The following is a 24,976-nucleotide window of genomic DNA, read 5'->3' on the forward strand; positions in this document are numbered from 1 at the left end:
ATGGATAGGACCCATTACAGAGAGTCTAGACAGGTCAGTCAGATTTCCTAGTGACATTCTGCAATTTTTAAATCACAGCTGGTCCAAAGAGTAAGCAAATTTAGTGTCACAACTTAGATCTGATTCTGACAAAGTAATACACTGGTTAATTTTAACCAAGGTTAGTATGAAACTACACAATAAAATTTTTAAGTGCTATAAGGATTTCAGTCTCGTTTCCCATTAGCACTTGACTCTCATACTGAATCAAGTCAAAACATAAAGCGTGCTAACAGCTTAATCAAGCTCTTACTAACTCTGTACTTCACCAGTTAAGGAGAGAGTAACTAAGTTGTTGGGGGATACTGTATTTTTAGAGGAGAAAAGGTGAGCTTGAAGAAAAGCCTTTCTTTAAAACAATTTAGTCTTATGCAAGAAGATCAGTTTCAACCTCATGCATTTACAGGTCTCATGGATTTATATCACAGAATGCTTGGAGTTGGTAGGAACCCACAAGGATCATCAACCCCAGCTCTTAAGTGAATAGCCCATATGGGGATCAAACCCACAACCTTGGCAATATTAGCACCATGCTCTAACCAACTGAGCTAAACAATGACTCGGTGCACTAGGCGTTAATTTCCTCTAAAAATCTTACTATAATCCAACCAATAATAATAGGAAGATTAGCCACCATCACTTGAACTTTCATGCTGTTCAAGATTTTCCAGGGAAGGTGCAGGTGAGGAAGAGCTTAAACCTCTAGCTGTTATGGCATAAAAGCATGACCAGCCTCACTGCTATCAACAAAGCTGTGCTTAGACCAAAAATGCTAAACTAGGGAGAAAGGTTGTGTGCAGACAAAGTTAAGCATAATTTTAGTAACTCTACGTTCAAAAAACTGCACAAAAACTGTGCTTCAATGTGCACACCACAGTCCTGTCCTGATTATCCATCACAGGTGCCCAGTGGAGTGCATCTTTGCTCCCTTTTTTCCATATGGCCAGGATCCACTGGCTTTATTTCTTTCAATAGAAGCCAGACACGTCTTGGCATACAGAGAGAACACAGGGTGCATATCTACACCCAGGCATTCCCTGATCCCACAGCTTAGATGTAGCTATTAAACTTTAGACTTCTGAAAGCAAATTTAAAAGAAATTATTATTTATCTTTTTCAGAGAAAGAACAGTAACTAACTCTAACAATCTTATGAAAGACTTAACCATGTAAACATCAAATATTTTTTTAAAAAAGACTAACATCCTGATCTCTCAATACTAGAGTACTGTGTATTACATTTTAGTCAAAAACTTTAAAGGCCAGATTAATTTTTTTGTTTTATTCTTATCTTCAAGAACAGCAACAGCAGGTCAGGTATTACACAGACACCCCTTACCCCTTCTTTACATATACCTCATTTCACAGCCTTTTCTCTCAGAACCTTCTACTATCCCTCATCTACTCCACCCTCCAGGATCTAGATCTTGCTAAGAAATATCACAATTTCAACTTCCAGTAGATAGTTTATCCAATTCATAACATAATACAAAGTTAGTTAAAACATGAAGCATTTGCAGTTCTAATGCAGCAAATGGCCATCTGAAAACTCAAACAAGGAAAAGAAAAATAAGAGAGAAAATTAAAATTCCTGCAAAACTGAAAGAACAGATTGTCCTAATTTTCCACTAAGAGTAAGACAAAAAGTGGCAGCCTTAATCTGAAGCTGGGAGAAAGTCAAGCACTGAAATCAGTAATTTAGGAAAGCTATGAAATGCTCCCATCTAGCATGCTTTTAGGACTTCAAGATATCTCTGAAATAGCTTAGGCCTGACTAATTCTATTTTTGAACTAGAGGGAACTCAAAGTACCTTTTCTGTTCCTCTAACCCTACTTTTTAAGAGTTTTAAGTATTCCTGAAGTGCCACTTAAAGCATCAATCTATCTGCATTTCTCCAGGTCTTCCAGTGAGCTGCATGGACGGTAAAAGTATTCCAACTGAAAATGTAGTAAAAAAAAAAAAATTGCCGTCTACTTCTGTTGGCACATTTAATGTAAGTTAATGGCCTTGCTCTATCTGCAGCACTCTTGTAGTTGGCACATTTTTGGCTTTTGAAATACTCAGTTCAAAACAACAACCCAAAAAAAAAGAAAAAACCCAAACCAACCTACATACACTCCGAATTTCCTCCTTTCACTATAAAATGCTTTAGTATAGTCACCTCAGTTCTGTCAGTACAGGTTAATTCTGCCTTTTTTCTTATTTTTGTTTTTTTTTTTTTTTTCCTCCTCTCTTCACTCCTATTCCTAAGAGAATATTCACGAAGTTGTGCCATAAGTTTACTGAAGTTATTAGCAGCTCCCTTGAATCTGGACTAGGAAGTCTAGATACTTCAAATCCTCACCTAAATTTATGAAAATGCAGGAATGACTTTTAAATGTGACATCTATGTCTTTCATAAACAACTAATCCTGTAATGACTGTGAACAGGATTTTAAAAAGCCAAATATAAGACAAGGAAAAAGATGGAGAAAATGGTGAACTACTTAGGCAACATTAAACTGCACAAGCCACAGTCCTATCTGTATTAAAAACCCTGAAGTGTGACATTATGTTATTTTTTCTATTTAAAACCATACATTTTTTTAGACTTCAACAAAATTTCCATGGATTAACATAGCAGCAACAAAAAGACTGTGGCCTGCAATTGAAATGTAGAAGAAAAGTATTTCATAGACTTTGTATTTTGCTGTGTTCAAAATATTTTGGCATATTTGTTATTTAAACCCATCTCCTTGCTGTTTAGAAGGGCCAGGGCTGGAAGCACATTGTATTTTCCTCTTAAGGAAAAGGCAAGGACAGTCTAATAATTTGTCAAACTTAAGGTGATTGCTGCATAAGTCTCTAACTAGAATCATTCAGAATATAACTGCTGTTATAAGAGAAGGAGCTAATATGATTTTCAGTACACCTCTGATAAGCATTTTAGAAAATAAATGGTAGAATGAATGCTTTTCATAATTTTCTGACAGACACATATCCATGTTCAAGTAAAATTAAATGGAATTTCTCTCATTTCAGTTCAATGATTACATATTAAGTCAGTTCTCTACATTCTGGAAACCCTCTCAGAGAGGGTTGGTTAGTATAACAATGTCAATTAAGGTGCCTTAAGTTATTTCCTTTGCCATACATATCCATTCTTCATTAGCAGTGGGTCATACATTTCCTCTGTTTTGGCCTTCCTCTTACACAAGTAGAGTGGACCCACTCTACTTCCTCTACTATTCACAACAGCAAAATGGCCAGCAAAAACTGCTCCAACACCACACTGACAAAGGAGTTGGCTATAAAATAAGCCAGGCATCTGACTTCCTATTCTACAGATGTTTGCTGCGTTATCCTTCCTGTTCTGCAGCATTTTTTATTTTACAGTTCCAAAGTGCTATATAAAAATGCATTGTTAATTTTACATAAGAAAAAGATAGTATGCATTTAGGTATTCTCTCCTCACCAATTTAAAATAATTTACTATAACAATACAGTTTCTGGAAAGAGGCTATTCTATGTCTATTCAGAGATGTTACTTAAGAGTGAAGACTCACATTCCAAGGGGTAAGTTAGAACAATACAGTAAATATCACTAATACAAGTAAATTCACAAGATTAAGTATCTGTTGTATAATTATTGCTAAGTCTACCCTGCATTTTTCTATTGGCTATGTATCAGTAACTTTGCTTATCACAACGTTTAGATTTTTAGTCTAACACACAGGAAGACTTCATAGAAAATTTTACACAAATTTACTATGGTGGTAACACTAATAATCTATAACTTGAATGCACTCAGACCTGTAGCAGGCTGTTGCTGCTGAGTAAGTGTTGCAGCCATCGCAACGGCTGCTGCATTTGGTATGTTGCTGAAAGGGGTCGGTCCAGTGGTAACACGTGGTGCGCTTTGCCACTTCTTAGCTTCTGTTCGTCTTGCCTCAAACACATCCATGGCATCTCCCAGAAAGCTTTTCCTGTAGCCAAGGTATTGGTCTTTGAGCATCTGAAGGGGGTGGGAGGAAGCCATTTTAGTTTCATGTATTTGACATAAATCCTTAACTTAATAAGGAGAGAGACATCGAGTTATAAATAACATTTCCTAAAAACAAAACCAAACAAACAACCCCCCCACCAAACCAACAAAAACCACTACCAAAACAAACAAGAAGCTTCCCCCAAAACCAAAAAGAAAAAAAAAAAAACAACAACTTTGCCAGTCTATGAGCTAGAAAGAACTGGTTTGCACCAGCTACAGCCAGAACAGGTTCCTTACTTAAATTTTGCAAAGTAGTCAAGCACAACAGACTAAATGGTATCAAAATCTTTCCAAGTTGGTGCAAATCAGCACAATTCTATTTGTATCACTGTACTAGCTGATCTAAGAGGCAAAACCAAGAAATATTACTACCTTATAAAATAACACCCCTTTCTTCAGTGCTACCCTTCATGGAGCCTGCTTTTGCTCCCCTGTCACCTTCACCTGTCTTTCCTTCCTTTCACTCTTGCATTTCTTTCTTAGACAAAGCTAAAGAAGCCACCAATATTTTAGAATTCACTCTTGTTTCTGATGCATTTCATTAATTATATTACACAGTCCAAATGCAATAGATCACTCTGCCTTGGGTTAACAAGCAGCCCAAGCTTGTTGTGTTGTGTCAGCCCCCTCCCCTTGCCTATGCCCCTTCCCTCCTCAAAACCCCACCACCTTCTGTGGCAATACCAGCAAGGCCTGTTTATCATGAGCAATTTCTGTCTGTCACAGATGAGAAAACTATGGATATCTTAGGTAACAAAAAAAGAATAAATAACTTTAACTAAACTGATAGAATTACTTCCATCTTACAACAGAAAATCTTTAAATGCAATAGACTTATTAAAGAACAACAGATTCAATTTTATGGAAGGTATACTACTATTCTGTATTCCTGGCCAAAGGTGTGCTTGTTTCCTAGGAGTTTACAGTCCAAAAATTCTGACTCAGGATTTGAACAGCTGTAATCCCAAATCTACCAGCAGCAGCAGGCAATGCACAGAAGAATAATTTTTGTTATTCTAGAATAACTATCACATCAGGAGTGCTGCCTCTGGAGAGAAAAGACATTTGTAGAACTCTGATGAAATTTATATAGTGCCATACTTACTGCTCTAGGAGCTGACAAATGCCATGAGACATCGTAGAGCAGTTCTTAAGGCTAATCTGTGCTGAATGATAATAATAGATAGTGACATTATCTACTCAAATTGTGCCCAAGCACATTTTACTTTTCACTGACCTGGGATACAGAATACATCTATATGTTCATATGTGATATAAATATTTAGTAACCCCATGCAAAGATGTTTCAGGTCATGTGTTGCTTGTTGGGTTTTGGTGTTTGTTTTTTTTTTTTTTTACAACTTAAGACCTTTGAATCAAAGTGTATGTACAAACCAGAAAGCCTACTTTGGGTGAAGGAATGAATTGTAATCTCAGCTCTGTCTTCACAAACCATGTCACAACCATCAGATAAGGCAGAGACAGCAGTTTTCAAAACTGCTCTCCTCTACCAGCATCTTGTAGCTGATAAACTAAAACAGATGGTTATAATGACAGATTCACTTAAGCATTACATTAATTTTTCTGGTTTTTGAAGCTTTAGCTTTAAATTGCCTTTTATAGTATCAGAATTCATATCTACCAACTAGATTAAATCCCCCCAAAATTTCCCAGAAGAAAAATCCTCACACCTTAGTTTCAAGCAACAGAATACTACTTAAACTGAAGAAAGGTCTTTCCTATTCAGTCACACTGACAAGGTACTGAAGATACTATTGCTTGTACTTGCATACTAATCCAGCTGTTCATACTGAAGACCAACAGTAACTCATCACAAAGACCACTGCATGAGTCCAGGCTACACAGAGATCTCAGAACTGAAGAGCCCTGAAGACATTTGGGACACTTTTTGTGTAATTCTGCTGAAAATATGAAGGAGTTTACATATTCCATACCTGGTACCAAAACACAGTCAACTGAGAGCACCACAAATATCTGATGGCAGGTAGCTGTAAATCAGTGAGTATCTATGCTGACAGAAGCAATGCCATCCAAGCAATCTACATCATACAAGATCCTCAGTATTCCTGAACTTTGTTCAGGAAAAGTAAAGTTTCAGATGTTTAGAGAACTAACAATACTTTGCAGAAGAAGCTTAGAGAAGGAAACAAGAAGAAGATTTAAGATACCTATTTCCATTAAGGAAGTCACTTAGCAGAAGCAAACACTTGTACTCTTCTCCAAGTTGGTTTGTTTTGTTTTTTGTAAGAAGAAGGGTTCTGATGTTTTCAAAAAAATTATGGATTGTAGAATAGTGACATTTTGTCAACGTATCCAGAACTGGATATGGGAAAAATCAAGCCACAGTCCATGATGGAAAAAAACAGACCTAACTAGGACCTTTGATACATAAGCATTTTTTCACAGGAGTCTTTTTTTCCTTCTATACATAGAACTTACCATGAAATCCAAGTTTAAAAAAATTAAACTAGCCAGAACACAATTTTAACCTCAATTCTTTGATATGCCGAAAAATCTTACATATGGAAACTTACTTTTTTTCCTCCTATTACCTATTTGATCAAGAGCAGATTTAAATCATCTTTGTTTGAGATCGAGAGGTCATTAGGCAGAAATCAAAATATAAAAGCATGAGATCAAAGACAGACATTTCAAAAACCGGTCAACAGTTATAAGGAAAGGAGTTGAATGAAAAACATTTTGTAACCCAAGTGATTGTGGCCAGTTGCTATCATCACTACCAGCAAATACTTCAAATTAGACTTCAGTTGAACAAAAGTTACTTTTTTAATCAAAGCAGTTCTCCAAGACAGTTTGAAAATTTTTAAAAGCAGTGAATTTAACAGAAGGGAAAAAAAAACCCAAAAAACCCTAAAGATTTATTTTCAAAAAATGACTCTTTGCAGTCCTTTCATTAAATACACAGGAGCACATGAAAATAACATACCTTTACATTTTCATGGATTGATTGAAGTTGTGCAGCTAAAGCTACAAATGTTTGATAGATTTTCTGCATAGCCATAGACAAATCTGTAAGAGGCATATAAAAGACTTGTAAGTGACAATTACCAGAAGATTTAGTATTTATACTAAATTAAGAGGCTCACCCAAAACCCACAGAGCACAAAGATGTGAGCAAGTTAATGCCTATAGGAAATAAAGGATTACAGCAATTGGGTGATACAAGGCTTCAAACTTTATTTTGAAAAGTACTCTTTGCTCAGATTTATTTTTATATATATACAGTAAATAGTTTGCTATTATTCTATCATTCTGCAAAGCTAAAAAACAATATTTAAACTATCTTTATCCAATTACAAAGGAAAATTTTTACCTTATCAGCTTTTACCTATATACAGTTAAATGAAATTTTCCACTCTTTCTGACTTAAAGTACAGTTAATTGTTCACTGGATTTTGTCAGAGACAGGAGGAGAATGGAAGATTTATTTACATTTAAAAGACATAATTTTAACAGGCATCATGGGAACTCTTAATCTAACTCAACCCACAAGCACATCATAAACAAAGAAAAACAACAGGGAGCTTCTTGCTTACAAAAGTCTTGTATTTAGGATATCCTACTTCCTACAAAGATATGAAAGTATTTTCAGGGCACTGACCCAACTAACACAAAACTTTAGTATTAAAGGGGAAATCTCAAAGATTTTGACAAAATGAGGCATCTGCTGACAAAATTGCTCTTCTTAAAGAAGCACTGAAACAATGTACCAAAGTGGAGGACAGAAGAATGCTGAAGTGGTCTTTCATTGTAAAAAGATCACTTGCATTTCCTCTGAAGGATCCATATAAGCTATTGAAATGCAAATAGTAGCTATCACGTTCCTGAAGATGCAATGATTCTTGAACTGAAAATGCCTGTCTCTCCATAGGGGAAATTCTCCATTATAAAAACGAAAAACTGTGGAATTAGCGTCATGCCACCCTGCAGGGTTGTGGAGGCACTGGTGTCTAGGAAGACTGGCTCCAGGTTTCCGAAGACTCTGGAGGCCATCTATTGATACTGAATACTAGACACTTCAAATTTTCAGGACATTCTGAGTCATGGAGTCCTGCATGGCAAATTAAGTTTTTCCTGTATTATCCTGTAATACAGGAAAGGCTACACATGCAATACAGTGTTGACTAGAGCCCTACATCATTTATTGACAGTATGCTCATACAGGCACAACAGATTGAGCCTTGTCCACACAAGCAAGGAACCTTTAGACTATAGCAGAAAAACCTGAAAAATACTACTGAAAAACCTTAGGAAAATATGTGAAGGCATCCCTCTCATACTCTTGATGGACAAGAGGGCCACAAAGAAAGAGAGAGGACCTGCAGGATTCAGCAGATTTTCTACTCTAGAAGCTAGGTCTACATATTCCTCTTGCTTTTTGACATATAAGGTCCATAGTTTATGTACCATCCTGTGATGGCAAGATGTTTAAATTTCATTTAGCACAGAAAGACATGCACTTGAAATCACTGCTTATTGCAGGACCTGTATCTAAATGGCTCAAAAGATAAAACTGTCTATGATCACAGGAACTGTAACCAAACAGAAGACTACTGTAGAGGGGTCAGTATTCTTTAACTAGTCAGTATTCTTTAACATTTTTTAAGGCTGAATGATGTGGCAGCAAACAAGACTACATTTTCTCAGTCGGTCAGAGCATAAGGCGATAACAACAGGCTCCAAACTAACAAAAAGTTCCCATTCTGATCTGAAGCTGGCAGAGGAGGCACTCATATTTGCCTGGTCAGGCAGCCCAGTGCAGGACAGAAGGGGCCAGACATCACCTAGATGCTGGAGGGAGATGTGGATGTCAAAACAAACCAAGCTTACAAATCACACCTCCAAAACTGGATCCATCTTAAAAAGCTCAAGAAACTTTATGAAAACCTTTCATTCCAAATCCTTACATTGAAGAACTAAGGAATATATCTGAACACTAATTTCTGTATATTAAACGAGAAAAGCCAACAATAATAAGAGAGGAGAGAGATTAATTACAAAGTCTATGTTGAAGGTATAAGTTTGCTTAATTCTTCATGTATGAAAGATTAAAACTGAAACATTTACCTTGTGGAGTTATGTGGGAATTATTTGCTTGAGTAGCAAGATGATTTTCCAGTTCTTCTATTTGTTGCCTGTATTGTTGCAGCTGTACTTCAAACTGTTCAACCAAGATTCTGAAGTAGCTAGATGAGTAAATCAAAGACATTGTATAATTATATTTCACTAGTTTGCCAATACTTTTTATCTGATCTGTATTAGATCATTGCATAGTTATGTTCTATGACATTATTGACATCACTTTACTCGGGAAGTCTAAGACACTAAGATAAATTAAATGCAGAAATAAAACACCGATTCTATGATGCATTCCATGCTACAAGAAGCAGAAAAAAATTGTAATAAGTTCACAGAATCACAGAATGGTTAGGTTGGACTAGATGACCTTGAAAGGTCCCTTCCAAATCCTCTGCCATAAGCATAGATATCTTCAATGAGATTAGGTTGCTCAGAGCTCTGCACAACCTGACCTTGAATGTTTCCAGGGATGGGGCATTCACCACCTATTTGAGCAACTTTTTCCAGTGTTTCACCACCCTCATTGTAAGAATTTTTTTCCTTATGCCTAGTCTGAACCTACCCTCTTCAATTTAAAATCATTACCCCTTGTTCTAATAGGCCCCGCTACAAAGTCTGTTCCTGTCTTTTCTACAAGCCTCTTTTAAGTACTGAAAGGCTGCAATAAGGTCTCCTCAATTCTTCTCTTCTTTAAGTTGTATTATTGACTATTTTTACAAATAACAGCAACTCACTCTGCTGGGGCTGTATTTTCGTGCTGAAGACCAGGAGGAGTTTTCTGAGTTCGTAATGCTATTTCTGCATTCTTTAGCTCCTAAATCAATAGGGAAAATTAATAAAATATAAGGCTCTGTATGAAGAGTTCAAAAATAAAAATAGCTAGGACTCTACTATTCATTCGCATAAAGTATTTTTTTCATATATTTATGTTAAGATCGTGATAGAATCTGACCAGAATTTCTCCAAAGAACAGATTGCCAGAAAGATGGAGAACTGCAAATACTAACAGAAGTTTGGGGAAGGAACAAAAGATAGCACATACTGAAAGCATCTGAAGCACTCAAAAGTTGAGAAAATATTACACTAAGCTGTTCAGAGATAAGATCTTTCTATTGTACTTCAGAAATATTGTTATAATTACTGAGGACTAGAGGGAAAAAAAACAACATTCAAGTGCAAGGAAGTAACACCTAAAAGAGAAGAAATGTAGCAAAAAGGATTTTTTTGCCTTTTTAAGAAAATATTACCAATTTAGAAAAATGCCTCTATGGAAATGATCATGTTATGCATGATAATTACAGCATACACTTCTGTTTAGTATTTCTAATAACTCCATCATTAAGAATTTCTCAGTGCCTGGTTCCGTGATTATACTCAACTGCATCATGTACAGAAATATAAGAATATAATTCACAAGGGTTTTTTTTTTTCACAGAAAATTCTTGGCAAGGCACAACTAAAGAATAAAATACAGAAAAAACATCAACATTTTTACTTTAGATTAAAATATTATTTATTTATATAGCAATACGTGACATGCTAGATGAAATAAAAAGTGGTACAGAACTTCACCTGAAAAGCATTTGTATCAAAGCTGAAGCTCAAACTGTCTTCTTCATCAGAAGAAAACATACTTGCATCTCCACTATTCCAGAGTCCAGCACATTGTTACAAATGTGTCTTCACCAGCAGCTGAATATATTACTGAAACTGAACTAAAGTGGACACACTTCTGTTGCCTCTGCTGGGTAGGAATGCTTTCCTGAATAAAACCATTTAACTGCTGTTGTACTTATCTGAAAATACTGACATCACAGATTTCAGTCTCTCCCAGTAACTTCAAATAGATCAGAAGTGATTCAATTTTTCATTTTGTTTACAACTGTTTTAGTTTGGATGCATGTGTTAACTTTAGTGATACAGAAGGCTTGTTATCCTATATGAAACAATCAACACACAAACTCTACATAACAGAATTTTTATTCATTTATACCTGTGCAGTTTCAACTTTCAGCTTGTCAATATTAAGAGTGTTTCTCTGTAATCCACTGGCAACTACAGACAGAAGCTGTTTCAAAGCTTTAATGTCTTCTTGTACTTTAAGCATTGCTTTAGAGGACATTCTACTAATTTCTTCCTGAACTTGTTTTTGTTCTTTCACAAATTTCCTAGGGAAGGTAAAGAGGCAGGGGTGAGGAAGAAACAAATATAACATATTGAACCTGAAGTACACAAGTGTTTACCTCTTGGTCACATTACTTAAACAGCTATTATTTTTTCCAAAACCAAGTACTGAAGAGTAAAGTTACTGTATGGCATAGTACTATCCTAACTCCTAGCATGCTAATTCTGTAAAAAAAACCAAAACAAAAATGAAAACAAACCCCCTCCCCAAAAATCTTAACTTCAAATAGCAAGTGTTTAAACATGTTATGCTGAATAACAAACTAAGATATATTTTATGTTATATATATATATAGTAATATATAGCATCTATATAAAAGCAATTACTACTTTGAACTCACAAATACAGTGACATACAGCCAAGTCTACAACCCATTCATTTCCTTCCTGCCTGAGAGAAGGCTCTTTTGCAGTTCTCTATTCCATGAGAGCCACAATGCATGTGCAATATGGACATAAGGTTCAATACTAACTACGCATGGGCAACAAGCGTAATACTCTTAGGGAGAGATGGTTAAGATTCTAAGACTACACTGTTGGGCAGGCCCATTTGCATAAATGCATGAAAAAGCAAAAACTGAAAAAAACCCAGACTAAGACTTCGGCTACTAGAACTATCCAACTTACTCTGTTCCCAAGGTTGACCTGTCAAAAGGCCTTGGGCTAATTTAACTGGCCTCCATGCAGCCTCCAGTAGGGTGTTCCTGACATAGAGCATCAACAGCGCACAGTACTTTAGCTAATCAATTATCACAAGTTAAAACCAATACTTACTGTAGATTTTCTACATCTTGACAGATTACTGGAGGTAGATTTTCATCCTTCAGTGCTTTGCTATCTCTATGAGAAACAATGAACGTTTAGATGGTGCTTTCATACTGCCAAACATTTTTGCATAACTACCAAACATCGCTAAAACATTCAAGTGAGGGATTAGTTCTGCACCCATTGCACCAATGTTGCAGCTAGGAATTATTAGGATTAATGCACACTAAAGATACTATGCCAGGGTCCAAGCCTGTGGTGTAAGCATTATACACATTTGCAGAAACCATTTTTCAGACCAAGATGATCAGCCTACAGCAGCTGTAGGTATTGCATTTAAAGGAAGAATTGCCACATTTAACACGACGAGCCAACACTACTAAATTGCTCGTACTGTAAGTGTTGGTTATGTACTTTTACTCTTTTTTCAATATCAAATCAGTAGAAAAGCTAAAATATTTGTTTAGCTGTTTTCTAATAAGACATGGAATGCAAAGAAAATCTGACACTTACTCTGGTCTTGTTCCTGTTTTGTCACCTAGAAAAATAAAAACTGTGTGTCAGAAATAAAGCTTTGAAGAACAAACAAAACAACCTTAATAAGATTTTAGGAAAGAACTAATGACTACAATCTGCTCCGTTTCTCTTGATAAGCAGAATAGATTAGACTAGCCTTAAAAGGGAGGTGGTTTTAATTTACTCCCCCTTCACAGATAACTATCTTTTCACAACCAATGCTTCAACAGTTGAGGTGCTAATTTCTCGGCACACAGAATAATGCAAAACATCTTTTGGCACTATGTAAGTCACTACAAATGCATAAACAACTGCAGTTGCATAAGAAATCTGTTCCTGCTTATGCAACCACAACTCACTTAGACCTGCACTCACAAAACATTCAAGTGTTTAAATTCAGCAACAGCTGTTTCCTCTCAAATACAAAGGTAATGAACGTTTGCCCACTGTAGTTCCCTAAGAATTCTGCTACTGCAGTAATGAGGTTTTACAGAACTGAAGATGTTACTGCTCACCTACCACCTGAACACTCCAAATTACACATCTGTGGATCAAGATGCCAAATGCCTCTGAGTGACAGAACACAGCTGAAAACAGTATCGTGAATAACACAAATCACGACTATTTCTAGTTATGGCCAGGGGCAGTAATTGCATCCCATACCACAGCAGTCTGCTAGGAAGAACGCTCACTTGAAAGCCCAAGAAACTGGCTTCATCTTCAGCTGGATCCAACTCACATCCTGCCTTCGTTCTCAGTGCCACCAAGACAGAAAGTAACTAACGCTAGTACCACAAACTAAGTTTCAAGTTGCACAAGTCAGGTGCTCCTGCCAAGAGCAGCCTACTCCTTTTAGAAGCAACATCTACTTAATTGTCTAGACTGTCACCCGGTACATTAGAGAGCCTGCACTTACAACCATTCCTTATGCACTTTGCTAAAGGAAACTAATAAATCTATAGCAAGTTGGGAGAAAAAAAAAGTGGGAGGGATAGACACCAGAATTTAGGACTTCTTTCTCTGCTGATAACAGAAAAATATGCTTTGCTTTCTCTCTCCAGACACCTTTCTCTCTCTCTCTTTTTTTTTTCTTAATTTTGTTTTTGCTGTACATCTGGACAGTACTTATAAAGTAAAACATGCAGATTTGAAATCAGATTTTGATACTTTCTGGGCAAGTAAGTGCTTCAGATTTTACATTTTTAAATATTCTTTTTTAGCACTACATACATAAAAATTAGAACAGCTTTTTTTTCCTGCAATCATATTTTAAAGAAATACAGGGCGGTCAGTTTTCAGAAGGAAAAGCTTTTATAACCAATTCCAGAGGAGAGAACACAGATGCTAGTCCCTCTCTGTCCTGGGATTCCTAGGGCACTTTTCTTTGCTAGACACATCTCGTTTCCTTTTCTCATGACGAAAAAGGAAATAAAACCCTCAAAATCAGAGAAACCACCACTCTCAAACCTTAACACAGTTCCTCAAACAATAGTACAAAGAAGTGTACAGACAGAACTAAGTAGCAGCACATAAACAGGGATATTTGTCAGGGCTGCCTAAGCCAGCATTAGCCATTATGAGAAACACTCCTTAATTAAAACAAAACCACAAAATCCAGTCTCCTTTGACATTTCCCACTGCTTAAGGGATCTCTGCTTATCCTGACAGCGATAATCCAACTCACACAGTTCCACTCTTCAACATATAGGGGAAGTCAGATATTCACACAAGTTGCTGCCCTAAGAGATGAAGAAAACAACACTACTACCAAAGTAGATTTTGAGTCTGTGGTTCTCTGGTCCTCATAATATAACACTTGTATTTTACGGAAGTGTTGTGATATCCCAGTATCATAGTAATGGAAATCCCACAAGTACACAGGAATCAGAGCTTTTCATCACCCGCAGTTTCAGTAATAAACTCCAAAAAACAACATCATGCAGAACACTCCAGTTTGGACAGGCGATATGCCCTCTTTTGTACAAGTAAGAAGACCTCTCTCTTCATAATTTATGTTACTCTGTAAAAATGGTTTCACAGAGTTTCTATATTTTTCTTCTAACTATCGGCATACCCAATTCAAAATTTCACTCCTGAATGAAATCAAGAAATTAAATTAAGAGCACTGATTTACCAGAGAAAACGCATGTTTTAGAATCAGCTTAAGCTTACTCTGGAAGTTTAAAGCAAGATATATATCAATGCTCAGTAGTTCCTTACTTAAGTATTTTGAAGCTACCACAGAAGTAAAGTTTTTGTAACTTGTTATAACAACCTGATAGAATGTATCAGATACAGAACTACACAGCATCAGAAACACAGCTTTGAAGAGTAATATGTAAAATTAGTCCATTTTAATTGTGCAGGCTTTCAAAAGAAGAAACCAAGTTTAAGATTTTTTACAGCTGGAGAACACTGATTTCAAAGCAGTACTTTCCATATTTGCACTATTTAAACATAGCTCTCCTCCTCCCTCTAGCGACAATCTGACATAGAGCTCTACAGAAACCTGCGATGGCATCTCAGCAAGCAGCCCTAAGAGTCTTCACTCCCAGAAAGCTAAAAGGTTAAGATCTTGGTTCTCAAGCATGACACTAGCCTACACTTATTTTTACATAAGTAAGTTCATTTACATTACATTGCATTTGCACACAAGATCATCTTCTTCTGTTCAAGCACAATATCTAAGAATGAATTTAACTGCAATGCTTTGTAAGGGAGAGAAAGTTAAAAGCTGACAGCTTCCCCAGTCTTCACACAATGAAATGGTGTCTGCTGTAGTGTTCTGGTAATTCTCTCAATTAAAAAAAAAAAAAAAAGTTAAAAAAAAACTTACTCTTTTTGTCTGAAGAACTACTAAAATCAATGCCACCAAGACCTTCATTGGCAGTAGTTGAAGGAGCCGCAGTTGTACCCAGAGTCAAACCCAAAGCATTCTGCCCAAGTCCTACAAAAAACCCAAACAGCATTTTTGCGCTGAAGTGTTGATTTAAACTAAAAGCACATATAAACTTGCTCAGAGTTTCAGTGTCCATTACTACATTTGGATTAAAAAATATGCAAAATAAGCAGAAAAGAAAACGAATTGCATAAAGTTTCATACAACTTTACCCAAGTGTTTTATGCAATTTCTTCACGTTACCTGGTAGCTAATTAGATCACTAACTTAAGCAAAGAGCCAGTTTGAGCCCACTTGATGAAGCTGAATAGCCGTAAGTCTACGATAACATGCATCCCAGGGTCCTGAGGAAACTCGCTGATGATGTTGCCAGGACAGTCCTCATCATGTCTGAAAAGCCATGGTGGTCAGGCAAAGCCTCCGATGATTGGAAAAACAGAAACATCGCTCCTGTTCTTAAAAAGGTAAGAAAGGAAGACCTGGGGAACTACAAACCACTGAGCCTCACCTCTGTGCCTGGAAAAGTCATGAAGCAGACCCTCATGGAAGCAACGTTAAGGCACATGCAAGACAAGGAAGCAATCTGAGACAGACAGCATGACTTGACTAAGGGGAAATTGTGCCTAACCAGTCTGGGGGCTTTTCAGCAAGGAGTGACTGTAACTTCTGACAAGGTACAACTGCCTGTTGTCGTCTACCTAGACTTCTGTGAGGCCTTTGACATGGTCCCACACAACATCCTTATCTCCACATTGGAGACATGGATTTGAAGGGTGGACTATTTGGTGGCTAAGGAATTGGCTGGCTGGATGCAGCTGGTCAATGGCTCTACGTCCACACTGAGGTCGGTGATGAGTGGTGTCCCTCAAGGCTCTGTTTTGGGACTAGTGCTCTTCAATATTGTCATCGGTCCACAGGCAGTGAGATCAAGTCCACCCTCAGCAAGTTTGCAGGGGACATGAAGCTGAGCAGTACAGCTGACACAACAGCAGGAAGTGATGCCATCCAGAGGGACCTGGACAAGCTTGAGAAGTAGGTCCATGAGAACCTCATGAAGGGCAAGGTGATGCATCTAGGTGGGGGGAAATCCCAGATTGGAATACAGATTGGGAGAACCCATTGAGAGCAGCACTGAGGACTTGGGAACTCTTTTGGATGGAAAGCTGGACATGAGCCAACAGTGTGTGCTTGCAGCCCAGAAAGCCAATCATATCCTAAGGCTGCATCAAAAGCAGCACGGCCAGCAGGCTGACGGAGGTGATTCTGCCTCTCTACTCTGCCCTTGTGAGACCCCATCTGGAATGCTGCATCCAGCTCTGTGGTCCTCAGCACAAGAAATACATGGACCTGTTGGAGCAAGCCCAGAAGGTTACAGAGATGCTCAGAAAGCTGAAGCACCTCTCCTCTGAAGACAGGCTGAGAGAGCTGGGGTTGTTCAGCTTAGAGATAATGTGGCTCCAGTGAGGCCTCATTGTGGCCTTCCCATACTTAAAGGGGGCTTAAAAAAAGAGGGAGAGCGATGTTTTGCATGGGTAAATAGTGACAGGATAGTGGGAATGGCTTCAAACTGAAAGAGTAGGTTTAGATTAGATATTAGGAAGAAATCTTTACTGTGAGAGTGGTGAGGCACTGGCACAGGTTGCCGAGAGAAATTGTGGATGCCCCATCTATGGAAGTGTTCCAGGCCAGGTTGTATGGGGCCCTGAGCAACCTGGTCCAGTGGATGGCATCCCAGCCTTTGGCAGGATGGTTGTAAGTAGGTGATCATTAAGGTCCCTTCCAACCCAACCATTTTATAAGAGCGTAACTATCTATCTGTTTCATTTAAGATCAGTGTTACCAAAACTACAACAAAGCACAAATTCTTCCTCTAGAGCTGAAAGAAGGAAGCCATGAAACTACAACACTAACAGTGAAAGATTTTATTCAGACCAAAACCCATCAAAATAAGGAGCTTTCAGCTTCTCCAGTTATATGTATTTTTGTATCATTGCCTCCTCTCATATATGATCAACTTCCTTGAGTCAGTTATGGCAATGACAAAGATTTCCTTGCATTTTCATTTTAAAAAAGTATTAAGTACATACATTTTTAAGAATAAGAAAGGAGCCAGTTATTTCAGATATAATGTCTATTGTCCATGGACAGCAACACTGTTCTTAACTGTAGCACTGTTAAAAATTACAATTCCACAGCATTAAGACTTTGTATAAACTTAAGTTATGAATTTATACAATCACACATTAAATTTCAACGTTTTGAGACAGAAGGAGTAAAAAAACTAAAATAACTTACCTGTTCCTGCTGTGCTTGTATTCTGGAAGAGTGAACCTCCTAAACCTGCCAAGGCTCCTCCTAAGGAAAGGCCTGTGGAAGCAGTTGTAGTTGGAGCAGTTGTGCCACCCAAATTTAATGTAAAGCCAGTAGTTCCTGCCGAGAAAGGAAACGAGCTTCATGCGGACACTGCATTCAAATGTGTCCATAGACAATCTCAAATAACTGAAAGGTCTGAACAGCATGTTCATCATAATTGGATAATAAACTCAAACATTTTTATTTCCTTCAGATTTTTCAACCACAGTCATAGACTTCTGAGTTATACGTTATTTTGTTCTACAGCCTCATAACCCTGATCAGTCCATATTTACCTGCAACTATACAGAAATTCTGGCAGTTCCCCCAAACACTAGAGAATCTAGAATGTGGCACAGAATTTATTTTACAGCATAATGGAACTAATAAATGCTACTGATTTTTATACTAAAACGCTGAAATTTTAATGTTTATGTTTAACATTAAAATATTTACACAACATATATGATACAAGAATATTTTCATGGTAATTTGAGCTGTCTTCTGGAATTAAGCATCCCAGCTTTTGGTAGGACAGGGAAGAATCAAGTAGAGAAAGACCATAGGCATAAAAGGGCCAGAGTAGAGAGCACAGATAGCTGAGCTCAAATGAAGTCTCCTAAGGCTAAGAAAAATGAACTCCAGTCTAAATTATCATCATGCATGGTGCAGTTCAGCTGAGTTAAATATGATGGTAGATGCATGTCAGTATGAGAAGTAATTTGGAAGAAACCTTATTTCTGCTACTAGTTAACCATTTCAGGCCATCTGCAATAGACAGACATTTTTCAAACTCCACAGCCGTGAAAGAAGGAAGCTTTCAACCTTCAGTGAGGTTGACAATAAAAAAAATTATTTTACATGATGAATAGCTATTGCTCTTCATAGCTCTTGATACAATTCTAATAATAATACTGGCCATAATTCTATCTGTATTACAGTACCTAAATTTAGAACTCAGGAAGTCCAATGAACCTTTTCATTAAAGTATCATAAAATTACGTAAATAAAAGAAAAATAAAACATAGAACTGTTTTACAATAGAGATTTACTGTTAATAAAGCAAACACTCCCCCCCCCCCAAACCCCTAAAAATTGGCCTACCTGCTGCAGGAGTTGATGTAAGAGCAGATGATAATGCCAAGCCACCCACTGAGGTAGAAGTAACAGGTAAAGCAAACGGTGTGGCTGAACCTGTAGGTTTGTTGAAACCTAAACTAAAGCCTGTAGTAGCTGCTGATGTGGTGGCAGGCGTGCCTAAAAGAAACACAAACCCAATTATCGCTCTTGGAATATTCTGTTTCAAGAATGAATGCTAAATTCACCATCTTTTCTGTATTCTTCCCACTTAACCATCATAAGCACCACAGTGCGCAAGATCACTTGCATCACGTAAAATATCTCCACAGCACTTTCAAATAAATTTCAGAGATTTACATCAATTGCACAGACATTTTTAGTTCCAGAATTTCTAGGGATCTAATAGGCTTTAATTATATCTAGTGGCAATCTAAAAAAATTGTAACAAAAATTAAAAAAAAAGCTTCCACCAAGAGCATCTAGTAGATGACACAAATATAGGTAATTGGAGCTATAAACAATACTGCTCAAAATGCAGAGTAAAAATTCTCAGTTGGATGTGCATACCAAAATGAATGCACGTGTCCCTTCAATCTGCAAACAAGAAAAAACTGTCGGTATGTTACTGCCTCAAACTTTGCTTTTGAACACTTCTAAAGTAAAACTAATAAAAGTTCCCACTTCATGCTGTTTTCACGGCAGGAACACATTTCACATTCTAGAAGCCATACTCCAAAGTAAAAGAGGAGTGTGCACCTACATACACAAACCACAACAGCAAACACATACTTTGGATTCTCAGTAACTGCTGTTTGTTTTGGATGAAGTAATTTCATTTAGCTATTGAAAAGAATTAATGATCATCACCAAAGTACTGCCTTCCTTGGATGATTATACATCACACAGTCTCTTCTGGGTTAGCAGCTGCTCCTCCCTTCTTCTGCCCATTTCATTTGCTTCCTTATTCAACACTATTTTTCCTATTTATTCTTATTATGGCTTCCTAAGTTCTTTGATTGCAGTGAGTCTTGTTGCACCACCCCTAACATCTGCGGTACTCAAGCTCAGTTACTCCTCAGACCTCAGTTGCCCATGTTTAAAAAGGAAAAAAGAAAAACCAAACACGAAAAACAACAACCCAACAACAACTCACATATTCCTGTATTTCTAATGACAGCCTGAAAAACAGTCACCCCAAGTGCCTCCGAGAAACAAAAAATATTCTCAAAGTCTGTTTCAACCCTATTTATTCTTCTAAAAGAGGTAATTACGAAAGAGACTTGTTCACACCAAATTCATTAGAAGAAGAAATTCTGTATGAATAATTCTTTGATGATTCTTCTACCTTCCCTCTACTGAAGGATGAAACTCATTAGGGGGACATAGAAACAAAGTCTAATTTTTCACTGTGACTGTTGTACAGGAATTGAATAACCCTTTAACAAGTAACAGTGCCCAGAAGTGCAGGGCCTCACTCTGTTTTGCAGTCTTAACTTTTGGGCTGACATACACATGTTCACATGTGATAATTAACTCTGTATTACAGGAAAGATCTATCTCCTGGGGTTTTCTTGTGTCTGTATAACATTAAAATACAAATTAGGTCCTTACCTAGTGTCAGTCCTGTAGCAATAGTTGTTGCTGTTCCTGCTTTAAGAATGAGAACAAATAAACAGAGTAAGAAGAGAAACTGAAGACCACAGAGAAGCTATGATGTAACAAACGTGAAACAAAACACTGAAATAATGCAACATTATGAGACTATTTTTTCTGTAGACAACTAGTTTTTTTCTGTAGTGTGTTTAAAATAAAACACTAACACAGAAAACAGTATTTGTAAGCACCAGCAGCATAAATCAAAGCATAACTTACTTTAAAACCCATTTTTCTTTTTAAGAAACTGCTACCAGTGAAGCTAATTTTAACACAGCAGAATAGCAAATTGTATGAAACTTCAAACAAATGAAGGTAAAAAAACGGAAACTAGTAGTTCCATCAAGTATTTTTTTGAGCCATACAGTAGCATATAATATCAGCATGTAAGCCAGTAGATTTACAATATAATGAAGAGGATTATGGAGTCCAAAGTCCTTGTAAAATCCTGTGTCTTAGTTTAGGGTTCTGCCCTACTGGTAACTTAAAGAGATTATTCTGAACACAGTGTTACACCATTTCATATTTTAAAAACCACCTGACTAGAAAATCAAAAGAGTCATTGAGAGCTAAAAGAAAATTACCCCAATATAGCCAATCACAGTAATACAGGATTTCAGTCTACTGTTGAATTTATTTGTAGTAGACTGGTTCTTAGAACTTTCCCTATCTACTCATAGCAGTGTACAAGAAGAAAAAGACCATTTTGTCTAGCAATACTGGAGCCAAAGTAAAATCCATTATGTCTGCTTGATGGTTGAAAAAAAAAATACTTTCTGTTAGAAAAGTTCTACTCTTTTGCATTTCGTTACTTCCATAGGAAGCTGTCTGGTTATAGGCTGAATTTAGAGACCTAAGAAAATATTATTCAATTTCTTCATGTGTATTGCTAACATTAAAAACCCCCAACAAACCCAGAAATGTTTACTACTGTAGGATTACATATACTGCATTACAAATGCTAGAAATTTCAAATGTTTAAAAATATTTTTTAGTTCAAAATACAGCTCATTCTTACATCATAATTTTGAGCATCCTGGACTTAGGACTCAAGACTTAGATTTCTAAAAAACATCAGGATTGAAATTATGGAACAATTTACACATAGCCCAGGCAGTTTTCTGGTAATTGCATTTGTGTTTCTGCAGCACTGGTTCTGCATGACTCACAATTAATGCTCTCAAACTGTTCAATTAAGCTGTTTTACAAAACTATGTAAGTTTCTGTGGACATATAATTTATTTTTTTACTGCTGAATCAAATTTCTGCTGTACAAGAATTCTTTTCTACCTGTACTGGTGCTTCCTAGTGTAAAGCCAGTGGTTGATTTTGATCCAAAAAGTCCACTCCCAAAGCCCACTGAAGGAGCTGATGTAGTTGCTGTAGCAGTGGAAGAGCCCAGAGTTCCAAAATTAAGTCCTCCTGTTGAGCTATTACAAAATAAGACTATTAGCAACAATTACAGACCCAAATGAAAAGATCCACCACCACCCCCATTTCAATTTCTTTGAAATGCCATCATTCATTTTCCCAAACCACAAACAACCCAGTTGAGCAAGACAGAGTCCAAGCTCACTGCCACCAAACAGAAAGAGGAAACCCATTTCCCTTTTTCCTTCCACAGCTCTCTAACTCCCATTGCTGCCCTGACACTAACTCCAGCATTTGTTCAACTCCTGCTGAACTCCTAGATCTTGCTAGACCAGTAGGAAATTTCAGCTTTTCTGTTAGATCATCTAATTAGTTCTGTCTGATTATTCTTCCTGTTCCATTGAAATGAGAGAATAAAAATTATAACAAATCTGCAAGGAGATCTTTTCAAAGCAGGTTACAAGTCCAATTAGTTACCTCTGACCAGAAACCTCAACCAGTGCTGCTCTCTGTCATTCTTAAGCGATAAGCAGTGACACATAACCATTCACAGCAATAGCACAACTTTGCCCTATCTTACCATCAAAATACACTGAAGCATGAATTAATTTTCTTCCCAAAACACTATCCTTTTACAAAGGTGCCAACTGCAGAGAACCCATGCCTATCATACTTTCTTTTCTGTCTACGTGTCAGAAAATTACAGAAATAAGCTTTGAGAGCTATTTTCACAGGTGAAGGGGAACAGAAAGGATGGGGAAAATCAAAGTTCAGTTATCACTAGGAAAATTAAGCCTTTTTAATTTCTTTTGGGTAACTACACACTTTAGAGGTTTCATGCCAAATAGAGACCAACCTTTACATTTAGCACAGAACACATTGTCATTGTACAAAACACAGGAGAATACTATAATCACTGTTATCTCAAATCACAGCCAGACGAGTCTATGATTTTAAAAATTTTGGTTTTAATTTACAAAAGATCAGGTAAATAATATATTTGTAGTTATTTCCTGCTCCCATTTGTGAGTCTTTTTAGAAACAAGGTAAGTTTTCTCTAACTTAGACACATTTTGCAAAAGTATAACAGTAGCAATGAAACAAAATGCAATTTAGGCTTCTGGGTAACAGTTGTCAAGGAATGCTTTAAGTGCTCAGTGTTCTCTCACTGTTCCTTTATCTCCTTTCTCCTTTTTTATGAAGGCAGTTCCTAATATAAGTTAAACACAAAAGTAAATCCTTAAAACAAAAAAGCTATAATTAGCTTTTGCATTAGAACTTTTCAAGCCATCTACAAAACCACTTGTGGCAAGCCCAGCAAAAGTTGGTTCCAAGTTCAGAATCTAGGTGTGCGTTAAAGAAGTTATCTGGGAAGCAGGATAGCCAAGAAGTTTAGAAAGACTGTGTCTAAGTGTCCTACAGGATCCAAAGCATTTCAGCATTCTTTACTCCCAAAATTTCAACATACCAAAGTACAGTATCATGACCTAACTGCTCACAGACTTGAACATGGTGCTTCTCTCCCTACTCAAGAGTTTATGTTTCTCATCTTCTTCCAGTCCAGAAAAAGATGACTCTTCTGTGAAGAATCTTCTCGTTTTAGTATTCCAGTATAAGAAAGGTAAGACACAAACTACGCAATTCAGGTCTACAGGAGGACAAAAAGAAATCCGAACTTAACCTAACCCAAATAAAATGAAGTGGCATTTTGCTTGGATAGAAAAATTCAAAATGTAGGAACAAAGCAATGGCAGCATTCTCAGCAGCAGGAGAAAGCATGGGCCAGAAGGACTATCTACTCCCCACAGATGGAAGGAAGAGGAGCTCAGGTCACTCAAGTCAGGTCTTAACTCTAATTTTAGACCTAGAAAAAAGCATTGCACCTGGCTAAAACATACGAGAGAACATCAAGAAAGAGTGTGAGTACCTGAAAGGCTGTTTGTACAATGCAGGAATTAGAGGGGTTGGCACGTCATTGAGGCTTTGGGCCAACGGAATATAATCTTGGATCGGTCACACTGATGAACATTTATGCTTGGACTAAACAATAAAGCCCCTTTTCTCCCAACACCTGGCAATAGCATCTTAGACCCCACAGGGAAGAAGAATAGCTTCTTATAGTCTCAAACATATTCTCAAGAAAGCCAGCTCAGAGGGATGTTCAAAAAGCAGTAAAAAGGCCTCTTCCTCTATGATACTCCTTGACCAACAGCCCTGAAGACTAGCCCTGCTTATAAGAATAATTAATAAAAATACAGCAATTAATTAGTACCTGTTAAACTTTAAGAGATAGAAGCATCAGCTAGAACAAAAACAAAAAACAACCTACCAAAGATATTAAAGTTCAATAGGTAGTTTTTAACAAGTACAGATCAACAAGACAAAAGAGCTTGCTTTGTTTCAGTACACTTAGAAGACTGTTTTTGAATAAATATTATTTTAACTTGCTCATTTTAGTCCCAAGAAATCTGAATTAAAAAAAGCATAAAGCAGAAGAAACCTAAACTCTTTACCAAGCCCATATAAGCTTTACCATGAGAGTTAAAAGAAACAATTATCAACTAAAAAAACCCAACACACAAAACCCTAAAACTCTCCCAACAAAACCAAGCACAAGTAACGCAACAAAAGACACCAGCCTGTCCTGACCACAAAATCTACAGTATTACAAGGACCTCAAAAAACTTGTTCCCTCTCATATGGGCTTCAGATCCAGATGTTCTGGTCCCTTCTCCTCACAGTGCTAATTCCTGACACTTTTGGCAGGTGTTTCCAAATACATCTGCTTCAGGTGAAGTTCCCTTGAGTAGCTCACGCTACCCGTTTAGTTTACACTGCAGTGATCAACTCTGCCTCATCACATTTGGGAATTACTCTGATGTTAAGGCACACAACAGCCCTTAATCTTCAACTGAGGCACAGCAGCAAGCAGGTCACAATAAAAAGTTTCTGCTAGCACAGTTGTGCGT

The 24,976-nt window shown here is 37.1% G+C and overlaps 1 protein-coding gene across 1 annotated transcript in view; it reads right to left on the reverse strand.

Annotated features, from left to right (window-relative positions):
- The window catches only part of NUP58 (nucleoporin 58), a 34,364-nt gene extending 12,206 nt beyond the window's left edge, over positions 1-22,158 (reverse strand). Inside the window, 12 exon segments of the mRNA XM_027884095.1 lie at positions 3,832-4,033; positions 7,035-7,117; positions 9,176-9,294; positions 9,922-10,001; positions 11,181-11,355; positions 12,146-12,211; positions 12,650-12,674; positions 15,489-15,599; positions 17,847-17,981; positions 19,008-19,160; positions 20,595-20,633; positions 21,927-22,158. Of these exon segments, the coding sequence (XP_027739896.1) occupies positions 3,832-4,033; positions 7,035-7,117; positions 9,176-9,294; positions 9,922-10,001; positions 11,181-11,355; positions 12,146-12,211; positions 12,650-12,674; positions 15,489-15,599; positions 17,847-17,981; positions 19,008-19,160; positions 20,595-20,633; positions 21,927-22,158 (1,420 nt within the window).
- Positions 22,159-24,976: the final 2,818 nt, after the last annotated feature.

This window comes from Empidonax traillii, unplaced genomic scaffold, assembly GCF_003031625.1.
Source record: "Empidonax traillii isolate 1590-97213 ecotype Southwest subspecies unplaced genomic scaffold, ASM303162v1 scaffold9:size3134949, whole genome shotgun sequence".
Lineage (NCBI taxonomy): Eukaryota > Metazoa > Chordata > Aves > Passeriformes > Tyrannidae > Empidonax > Empidonax traillii.